Source organism: Juglans regia, chromosome 7 (assembly GCF_001411555.2).
Source record: "Juglans regia cultivar Chandler chromosome 7, Walnut 2.0, whole genome shotgun sequence".
NCBI classification, from domain to species: Eukaryota; Viridiplantae; Streptophyta; class Magnoliopsida; order Fagales; family Juglandaceae; genus Juglans; species Juglans regia.
The window spans coordinates 16,808,922-16,820,150 of NC_049907.1; the positions used below are offsets into that span (position 1 = coordinate 16,808,922).

Below are 11,229 nucleotides of genomic sequence, written 5' to 3' on the forward strand. Positions count from 1 at the left end.
GTAGTTGAATAAATCAGCTAGTTTGTCACCTAAAATGTATTTCACAGGAGAAGAAACAACCCTTAAGCCAAAATTTAAATATTCTTGTAACCTACTCTAGATTATAGGCTATAGCGAGTTAAGGAACCTCTATATGCATGATGCATTGTCGTATAGAATAATGCAGGCCGGTTTGGTTTAGTTGCACAAACCAAAATAACAACAGGATAGCATATGCATTAACACGGTAATTAGGTGACTAACAACAAAAACCACGTGGAATTCGGTCCATGAACAGAGACAGAGACTTGTCAGGTAGCGATAAAAGTGCAACATCAAAAAACTTCGAGTTCAATTCTACCCCCAACAAAACCCATACCAAAACATACCATCAAAAACTCATCAAATCAGGCCATTTCCACACATTCAAAGCCTTTCCCATTGAGAAAGAAAGATAAGCGTCGACGCTTGCATACTGGACCTGCTCTTCGCTAAGCCAGTAATTATCCCAAGCACTCCTACCAACCCGCTCGGGCTTCTCCACGTCCTTGAAACCCAAAATACGGCCTGTCAACTCCTCCATCGAGAGACTCCTACTCCAGCCCTTCGTCGCGGCCACCACATCACGAACGTCAACGAGGTTTGAGACCGATAGCTCGTGCCTGGAGTTGAGGAGCATGTCCTTGTCTCTGTGGTTCCAGACGCCAACGAAGGTGTTGTCGGTGTTGGAGAGGAAACGGCGGAGGAAACGGGGGACGCGGGGCGCATGGAAGAGCTGGAAGACGAGGCAGCGGTGGCCAATGCAAAGCTGGAGAGTGGCGGCAGAGGCAGAATAGGGGTTCCACTGGACGCCGAGACCGACGACGAGGCGGCGGCTGTGAATGTGGGTGACGAAGAGGGGATGGACTTTATGGAGCCATCCACGGACGACGGCGGGGGTGGAAGTGAGAGTGACGTGGATATGGTGGCTGTGGAAGAAGTGTATAGTGAATGTTCGGATCCTCTGAGGATTTTGGCTGTGGTGGGGTTCAATGGTTATGTGGTCGTTCATGGTGGGTGAGTCGGTCTCGATAGGGTTTACGGTCTAGGTTAGGGTCCCTGCAAAAAATTTTCTCTGGTACGTATTTGCGTGGAGAAGATGGTACTGCAGGCGGTTATAACTTCGTGCCGCGCCGGTTGCAAGTCTGTCAGAGCACCCGTCCGGATGAAAAAAAAACATCTTCAAATTTCATTCATCTTTCTAAGATTTTTTATATTAGTTATGCTACACAGAAGCCTCACACTCTGCACATCAATATGAAATATGAAGATAAAAAAATAAAATCACATATTTTTAAGTGAGTGTACAGAGTGTGAGGCTTATATTTAAAATTTTTCTTTCTACATTTCACTTCATATTTTTTTCCACTCTATTAAAATATTTTTTTTATTATTTTTACTACTCATTTATTTATACATCTTTAACTTCTCATTTATTTTCTCTCTAGAAAAGAGTGGAAGAAAATTTTTAACTTATTTTTTTCACATTTTCATAATTTATTTAATTATTGGTTGTACTTATATTTTCATTTTTCATCTATAACAATTTTTTTTTTAAAACTACTTATCTCTCTACATGATAATATTTTTAGAAAAAAAAATATGTATCATCTCAATGGTGGCATTGTTTTCAAACTTCAACTATAACAAAAAATGAGCATGAGATAAAGTATAGATGATTGAAAGAAATTTTTTTTTTATGAGTTATAATAAAATATTTGTAAAAAATGATTTAGATCCTAAATTCTTTTCCTAAGATAGGCAACCGATGAAAATGGATTTTTGACAAAAAGTTAAAATTTTTTACTAAAATTTAGAGAATTCGATGGTTTAGGCATCTGGATGTGAATGCTCTTAGACCGTTCGGTTCTTCAAAATCTTGACTAAACTTTAGCAAATTAAAAAATAAAACATGTACTTATTAAAATAAGACTTGTTTTATCAGTTTTTTTAAAATTAGATTTTAAATATCAAATTTTATAATTTTTAATATATCAATAGTTGATAGGTAGAGCAATAAATTTTTTGCAAATTTTTTTTCAAGTATAGTTAGCATTTTTCAATTGAGAAATTTTATATATAACTAACGAGAGGTGATGCTATTGTGAATTAATATTTAGCTTTTTTATTAAAAATAAAAGATAATTTAAAGATTATAAAGTTATTACATTTTAGGTCGTAAAATGAAAATAAGACGTGTATATGATATCACTATAAGTCTACATCCCACGTACATTTTATTACTCTAATTTAATAATTTTTATTTTATAATAAAAATAATTTTATAATTTAACATATTATAACGTAAGAATATATTTTTAAGAGATCGGACTAAAGGATTTCTTTCTATTTAAAATAATTGTCTCGTTCGGACAGTCATATTTTCACTAATTTAAGGATTTCTTTCTATGAAAGTAAAATACTGGTGCGGGGAAAGTGGGTTTGTAGATTGTGTAAAGATAGTGTCAAAAAGTTAAATAAATTAAGCAAGCACATGGTTTAACTTCGCTAAAATAGTAGGTTTTTATTTAAAAATGGCTAGCTGCCAAAGCAAAATTAAATATTTTTTATTTTAATTAGTCGGATGTGAGTTGAATTAGCATCACGTTTATACATAATATTAATATACTTTAATTGAATATGTAAGTCGCTCTGTTCATAACGAGGATGATCGTAAGGGAATTTTTCTCATTTTACAAAGTCTACTAGACCTCGGCCCAATACCCAGCTCAAGGGCCACCATGACTGCGTAAGGGGCAAAGCATCAACTAGGAAACGGAGTCAAGTAATCGATAAGACATGTTAGTCTGACATCCCACAGCCGCATTCAGATCCCAGAGACCTACACAAAGCACAACGGAAAATGCAGAGAATCCTTGATCCATCGATATCAACCCATCTACGGCTCAAAAGGGATATACGCAAAGTTAGGAAACCACATCGCATTAATAGCGCCACTACTGACCTACACGCCTATTTTTATGGTGTCGTCGCAGAGCCACGCCATATTAAAGAACTCTTACAGCATAAACAACAGAAGATGCACAAACTCTGTAGAGACAAAGACAATCTACACCTCCCCCAACCCAGAGTATAAATAATAAGTTTCAGGTACGAGAAAGTCTCTGATCCCTAGACTCTTTTACTTATTTACAAACTTTCAATAAAATTTACTAACTTTGGCATCAGAAACTCCCCGACCCCAATGCCGCCCTTTCCTAATTGCACTCTCTCCCATCTTTTGTAGGCCCATTTCGAAAAATTTGAGTTGTCGAAGTCTGGCCTAAAGGTGTGTGAAACACAACGTTGATTTGTTGGGTAATGCTTCCACCTCGGCAGCTACTATTGCAAGCGCATGATCTGTTTGTCTTCCAAGATCCCGATTGATATACAAAAGCTGGTTTTTAGTGGGTTTACACGTCTTGCCTTCTTTCTTGTTTGACTGGATGGGCACAAAAAAGGGTCGCAACCAAAACCAACAAGCCTGAAACTTGTTGCAAAATCAAGTAAGATGGAAGATGAGCTTACACTTGCTTCCATCAGCCTCTCAGATGACCTGAAATAAGATAAGCATAGATCACACTTATTTCATAGAAAATAGTTTTAACACGCACCTTGTTGTTGTCATGTTCTTTTATCTTTGATCAGAGCAACCTCTATAACATTTCCATGCTCTTCAAACAAAGGGCGAATCTGACATCAAATAAGCATGATATCTTCAAGATAACTAAGGCCTTGTTTGTTTTCCAAAAACATCTCATCTCATCTCACCTCATCATTACAACTTTCTCAAATCCCCACACAAAATAAAATAAACAATTCAACTTTTTCAAATCCCAAAACAACAATAATATTAAAAAATATATTCTAACAATATTTTATTCAACTTTTTAACTTTAATCTCAACTCATCTCATCTTATTTCATCTCATCTCTGAAAACAAACGAGCCCTAAAACAATCAAGGATAACAGGAGAGAAATATCATAGCACAGTTTTCTATATGAATTATTTGACTCACATTTTCCTCAGTGGCTGTCCTTGGAACAGATCCAACAAATAGTTTGGCAAAACTCCCACCATCAAAATTCTCTGAAAGAGAATATACAAGAAAAGTAACTGAAGATGCATATATGTAAGGAACATAATAGGCTAGATAAAATAAAAAGCAAACTGCAAATCACTTCGATGTTGCATTCAACCATGAGTCTCTCTGCACCAAGCCCCCGAATTCATCCAAAAATCAACTAGAGCTATTAACCAACTATTGACAGAATCATCTCTTCCCATAATTTAGTTTGCACAAAATCAGGGATTTATTATTTTAGGCAACTGTTACAATAGTATAGTTTCCTTATATGTAAATTTCCATTATTAGTTTCATTGTACGCTTATATATTTTGTAAAGCAGAACACAAAATCAATATACAGAATTATTCAAACACTTTTTCCCTCTTTCTTAACATGGTATCAGGCTAGGTTACGTTTTCTTGGCATCACCATGGATGAATCCTCCAACCCGTCTCTCCCTTCCCTCCCTTCCCCTTATCTTCTTCATCCCTCAGATTCACCCAGCTTAACCCTTGTCAATGGACTCCTAACCGGCGACAACTATCCCAAATGGCAAAAAGCCATGACCCGAGCCCTCAATGCCAAAAACAAACTCTGTTTTGTTGATGGCACTCTCAAAGCTCCTGAACCTAATACACCCGAGTACACCCGATGGAACCAAACAAAGGATATGGTTCTTACCTGGATCCTCAACTCCATCAGCCCCTCTCTTGCGAATTCTCTTGAATATCACACCAACCCACGTGATGTTTGGCTGGACCTTTCCTCTCGGTTTTGTCATGGCAATAATGCCAGAATCTACCAACTCAAACGGACTCTATCTTCCCTACATCAAACCACAAATTCCATTCATGATTACTATAACCAAATCAAACAAATTTGGGATGAACTTGGTCATCTCAAACAAAGCACTGACCTCACAGCTTTACAGGAGCAAGCCGATGATGAACAGGTGTTCCAGTTCCTCCTCGGTCTCAACGATTCCTTCGCCTCTCTTCGCACTCAAATCTTAGCCATGGATCCACTTCCACCAATCAGCAAAGTCTTCTCTATTTTGTTTCAAGAAGAGCAACAAAGGTTGCTCAACGTTAGACCCCCTCAATCGGAAATCATGGCCATGGCTGTTCGATCTAGTGGATGCCCAAAAAACCCTTTCAAGTGCACGGCTTGCGGCAAAGATGGTCATACCCGAGATCGTTGTTGGACTCTCGTCGGTTACCCTCCTGGACGAAACCCGCGACCCAAGACCCAACCCTCCATTCTCGGACAGCCTCCGTCTAGCGTCAATCAGACCACTGCCGTTTCATCGGCTTCAAGCCCGGTTCCTGGTTTGTCACCGGAGCTCTACCAGAAGCTTCTCGGCTTGCTCGCGCCATCTTCTTCTCCGATTGAGTCATCTGTGAACTTCATTGGTAACCTCTTCTCCCCTCATCTTGATTTTCCTCTCAATCGGCGCCTCCATTGGGTGGTAGACAGTGGCGCGAGCCACCATATCTGCCACCACAAGGAAGCTTTCGCCGATCTCCAACCCCTTGCAACCCCCCATTCGATTCGGCTTCCCACGGGTCAAGATGTGCCTGCCGAGGGTCTCGGCACATGTGTTCTCTCCCCTTCTCTCATTCTCAATCAAGTTTATTTTGTTCCCCTCTTAACCTTCAATCTATTATCTATTTCCCAAATTGCCCTTCACAATTCTTGCATTATTACTTTCTCTTCTAATAATTGCTTATTTCAGGACCCACAGTCGATGAAGCTGATTGGAGCGGGTGAACTCTGCAATGGGCTTTACGTGTACCGTCCCGACCCACCTGTGATTTTTGCTGCTCAATCTACTGCTAATAAGACCCTATGGCATCAACGTCTAGGTCATCCCTCCAGTTTTATTATTCCTAAAATTTTAGATTCTCCTTGTATTCTTTCTAATTGTGATGTTTGTGCTCGTTCTAAACATACAAGATTACCCTTTCCTATTTTTGCTAATAAAAGTGTTTTTGCTTTTAATCGTATTTTTTGTGATATTTGGGGTGGATATCATACTTCTTCCTTATCTGGAGCACATTATTTTCTCACAATAGTGGATGATTTTTCTCGCACCACTTGGATATATTTAATGCGTTTTAAATCTGAAGCCTACACTCATTTAACGCATTTTTTTGCTCTTGTCAAAAATCAGTTTAACACCAATGTTAAAATTATTAGAACTGATAATGGACAAGAATTTCTCTCTCATCAATTTCAAACTTATCTTCTTGACCACGGCATTATTCACGAACGTACTTGTGTTGAAACTCCTCAACAAAATGGTGTTGCGGAACGTAAACACCGGCACCTTCTTAATGTTGCTCGCAATCTACGTTTTCAAGCACACTTACCCCTTCCTTTTTGGGGTGATTGTGTTCTTACTGCCGCCTACCTCATCAATCGCACTCTCAGCCGTACTCTTCAAAATAAATCACCTTTTGAGGTTCTCTTCAACAAAATACCCAACTACGATCACCTTCGTGTATTTGGGTGCCTCTGTTATGCTCAAACTCTTCGCACTCACCGTGATAAATTTTCTCCTCGTGCTACTAAATGTGTTTTCCTCGGCTACCCTAGCACTCACAAAGCCTACAAACTCTACAATCTTGATACACGGTCCATTTTCTACTCTCGTGACGTCACCTTTCATGAACAACAATTCCCTTTTCAGAATATTTCAGACTCCTCTTCTTCTTCATCTCAAATCTTCCAATTCCTGAACTCACTTTATCTACTTCTCAAACACCTCTAAATCCTCCTCAAACTCCAGCCTCTTCATCTTCACCTCCTCAAACTCCACCCTCATCACCCCCACCTCCACCTGTCTCTCGTCCTCGCCGCCATACTACCCGGCCTTCCTATCTCCATGATTACATATGTCCCACTTTACACACAGAGCCCACGGCGTCTTCACCTGCTACAACGACTTCAGGTACTGTTCATCCTCTGTCTGCTTTTCTTTCTTACTCTCGCTTTTCCCCCTCACATATTACTTATTTAAATGCTCTCACCTCTTGTGTTGAACCCTCATGCTACTCTGATGCTCTCAAACATTCTCATTGGCGCGAGGCAATGTCTACCGAGCTTCAGGCTCTAGAAGCTAACTCCACTTGGACTCTTGACCATCTTCCACCTGGTAAGAAACCCATTGGCTGTAAATGGGTTTTTAAAACCAAACTCAAAGCTGATGGATCCATTGAGAGATACAAAGCCCGACTGGTTGCCAAGGGCTACACTCAAGTTGAAGGACTTGACTACCATGAAACCTTTGCTCCGGTAGCCAAGATGACCACTGTCCGCTGCTTATTGGCCATTGCTGCTAACAAAAATTGGATCATTCATCAGCTTGATGTCAACAACGCCTTCTTGCACGGTGATCTTGATGAAGAAGTCTACATGATCCCACCCCCTGGCTATTGCACTCAGGAGGAGACCCGTGTTTGTCGCCTCAGAAAATCTCTATATGGCCTCAAGCAAGCCTCCCGCAATTGGTTTTTTAAACTAACTACTGTGCTTCTTGATGCAGGTTTTCGTCAATCTCAGGCTGATCATTCCTTATTCACTCTTATTACTCACACCAGCATCACTATTGTTCTTGTTTATGTTGACGATATCTTAGTTGCTGGCAATGATCTTCCCCAAATTGAGTTTTTCAAGAATCATCTCTTCACTCACTTCAAAACCAAGGATCTTGGCTCTCTGAAATTCTTTCTTGGTCTTGAAGTTGCTCGTTCTTCTGCAGGCATTTTTCTGAATCAGCGAAAATATGCTCTTGATATTCTTTCTGACAGTGGCCAACTTGGTGCCCGGACCGCCTCTTTTCCAATGGAACAACATTTGAAGCTTTCCAATGAAGATGGACCTCTACTTCCTGATCCTAGCATTTATCGTCGTCTAGTTGGTCGTCTCATTTACTTGACCATCACTCGACCTGACATTGTTTATGCCGTCAACATTCTTAGTCAGTTTATGCATGCTCCTCGTATTCCCCATATGACTGCTGCTACGCGTGTTCTCCGCTACATCAAAGGGAGCCCCGGCCAAGGCATTTTTTTCTCCTCTTCCAGTACCACTCAGGTTACAGCTTATACTGATTCTGATTGGGCCAGTTGCCCAACCACCCGTCGCTCCACCACAGGCTATTTCATCCAGCTCGGTACCAGTCCAATCTCATGGCGCACAAAAAAACAGACTACTGTTGCTCGTTCTTCCGCCGAAGCTGAATACCGTGCTATGGCTGTCACAACCTGTGAACTCACCTGGCTAAAGCAACTCCTCACTGATCTTGGCATTCCTCATCCCGAGCCTTTCCATCTCTACTGTGATAATCAGTCTGCACTTCACATTGCTCACAATCCAGTGTTTCATGAACGTACCAAGCATATTGAGATCGATTGCCACATCATTCGCGACAAAATTCGCTCCGGCCTCATTAAAGCCATTCACACTTCTTCACATGAGCAAATTGCAGATATCTTCACCAAAGCTTTAGGACAAGATCTTTTCCACCATTTCTCATCCAAGTTGGGCATTACGAATCTTCATGCGCCAACTTGAGGGGGAGTATTGACAGAATCATCTCTTCCCATAATTTAGTTTGCACAAAATCAGGGATTTATTATTTTAGGCAACTGTTACAATAGTATAGTTTCCTTATATGTAAATTTCCATTATTAGTTTCATTGTACGCTTATATATTTTGTAAAGCAGAACACAAAATCAATATACAGAATTATTCAAACACTTTTTCCCTCTTTCTTAACACCAACACTGATAGGAAAAAATACAAATTATTCAAACAATTTAACAATACAAACAAATTAAAGCTCCAAACAATCTAGTTGATAATGCGCCACATAAACGCTCCCGGAATATGAGCAACATAGAATTCAGAATTTTTAGACATATGACACAAACACAAAAGTCTAAGGGCGAACCTAGTGGAGAGCCACCAAGGCCAGACATGGGGAACCCTCACTTTGACCCGAAAGAGGCAGTCCCTGATGATAATTAGGGACGAAACCTCCACCAGCGCCACCCATTAGCCTAAAGCCTCCTCCCCTAATGCTGTCAGGGGAGTGGCGAGGAGGGCTCTCAAAGGGCCAGTGATTGCCTCTACAGAAGTTGTTGGGGATATGACGATTGTGCTGGTTCAAGTTCCCAAGAGGCACACTGTAGAAGCGAGAGGGACCTCTAGAGTGACGGTAGGAGTGGGAGTGTGAGTGTGAGTCTTGGTGGTGGTTGTGGTTGTTGTTGCTGTTGTAGCGGTCTCCTCGGTGCCTATCCAGCTCGAAGAAGTTGGTGTGGAAAACTGAAACCTAGGATTTGGAAGAGCGTGGACGTTGACAAGTAAGTCTGAAGTCCAGCCCTGCGAGAAGCACAGCGAGCGAGTGCGAGAGAGAGACTAGAGAGAGTTCCTGGGTGAGTGGGTGCAGTCGTGTTAGGCTTCTTACACGAACTGATCGAGTTTTTTTTCAGTTACAAGCCTATATCGTTCAGCAAAATGGGGGACGGGCTTTAGCTTCAGAAGCATCAAATATATTGGCCGCCTTCCTTCTTTTGCTTGGTTTCAAATAAAACAATTTTCAAAGTATTTTACCCTAATTTAAAAAAATATTGAAAAAATAATATTGTCCATTCTCTAATTACTCAGTATTTTGTACTTGTGTCAGTATTAGTTAATTGAAGCGTAAACTATACAATATTTATATGAAAATTGTGTTTTCATCAAAGTTATTAAATATTTTTCCACTAAAAAATTAATTGACATGGAGAGTCAAATAGCTGATGAGAAATACAAGTTTACAAGATATATATATAAATATATATATATTTATATGAAAAATTTTATTCTCAAGTTAATGTATAAAGCAAACTGAGTAAAGTGTTTATATGATATATAATTTGATTTGAAAAATAAATTTTAAATTTAAATCTTACAAATCAAATCTTACTATTTAAATGTTATATATGGTATATCTTACATACCAGCTTGAGAATAGAATATCTATAACCATATAGGGAGGCCAGAATATTATGACAAGGTTGTCGGGCCATTTTGTCTTTATATGGGATGGCATTAATTGTAAGAATTGCCTTGAAAAAGAATCTTCGTCCATAAGAGAACAATGTCTGTAACACCCCATTCTCGCAGAGATTGAAGAGTTACTCTCTATAACTTAAAACTCACAATTCATCAATATATTTATAGACTCCAAAATATAATGTCATCAGAATACTATAAAATCTCTTAATAAAATTCGTCACTTCTCAGAAATCTTCTATGAGTAATCCACTATGCTTAAATAATCATCTCACCAATGCTCTATAATTCTGATCCTTAGCTGGACTATTCAAAAATTATCTGAAAAATAATTAGAGATAAGGGGTGAGTTATCAACAACTCAGTAAGCAGAGGACATATACTAGTGTGTAAACATGAGCATTTTCACATAGTTCAAAATACAGAAACAAAACTTTTCAGTATCAATATGCAAATATCAAAAATACATATTATCAGAAAATTAGACCGACTTTTCAAACATTTTATATTCAGAAACTAACTTTTCATATTCAAAGACTCATTTGGCACAACATGATAGAACATATTCGTCTTATCATATCATATCAGGGCATCATATCAGAACAGAGACCATGTTTAACCCCCGTAATAGGGTTGTGCATCCTACTGAAAGCCAAGCAGAACATAAATCACCATGTTACCAAAGCGATTGCACTCAGAACAGAAAATCACTATTATATCCCATGGCGGGCCAGAAGTCACTATTGTATCCCATGACAGGACCAGAGGTCACTATTATATCCCGTGACACTGCCACATATCAGAGCAAAATAAAATCAGAATCACCATATCAGAGTCAGAACAAAATCAGAAAGTCATACCAAAGGTTTTTCAGATGCCACATCATATCAAAACAGAATATTGATATTCAGATCATTTCACACTTTCCAAAACAGATTCAGAACACTTTCACGTCACATGTGAAATTTATCAAATTTTCATATTCACTCATTTGTCTCAGAATGCCAAAAATAAGCTCATGTCTATACCAGTCATGACAAAAAATAATTTCTTAAACAGAATCTCATGAATAATGCAG

At 39.1% G+C, this 11,229-nt stretch overlaps 2 protein-coding genes across 2 annotated transcripts; one reads left to right on the forward strand and one right to left on the reverse strand.

The window, feature by feature from the left end:
- Positions 1–220: 220 nt before the first annotated feature.
- On the reverse strand, positions 221–1,159 carry LOC109010774 (Werner Syndrome-like exonuclease). Its single transcript, XM_018991686.2, has one exon. The coding sequence runs from the start codon at positions 1,028–1,030 to the stop codon at positions 371–373; it is 660 nt and encodes a 219-aa protein (XP_018847231.1). The 5' UTR covers positions 1,031–1,159; the 3' UTR covers positions 221–370.
- Positions 1,160–5,130: 3,971 nt separating this feature from the next.
- Positions 5,131–6,044, forward strand: LOC118349051. The gene is made up of 2 exons (XM_035692526.1): positions 5,131–5,499; positions 5,823–6,044. Exons 1-2 carry the CDS (start codon positions 5,199–5,201, stop codon positions 5,855–5,857), a joined length of 336 nt encoding a protein of 111 aa, XP_035548419.1. The 5' UTR covers positions 5,131–5,198; the 3' UTR covers positions 5,858–6,044.
- Positions 6,045–11,229: the final 5,185 nt, after the last annotated feature.

Excerpts from the sequence above, each read along its gene's own strand:
- LOC118349051 (XM_035692526.1), top strand. The coding sequence starts at position 5,199 with ATGGCCATGGCTGTTCGATCTAGTGGATGCCCAAAAAACCCTTTCAAG. Across the intron at positions 5,500-5,822 it reads GTCATCTGTGAACTTCATTG|GACCCACAGTCGATGAAGCT; the intron begins GTAACCTCTTCT and ends TGCTTATTTCAG.
- LOC109010774 (XM_018991686.2), bottom strand. The coding sequence starts at position 1,030 with ATGAACGACCACATAACCATTGAACCCCACCACAGCCAAAATCCTCAG.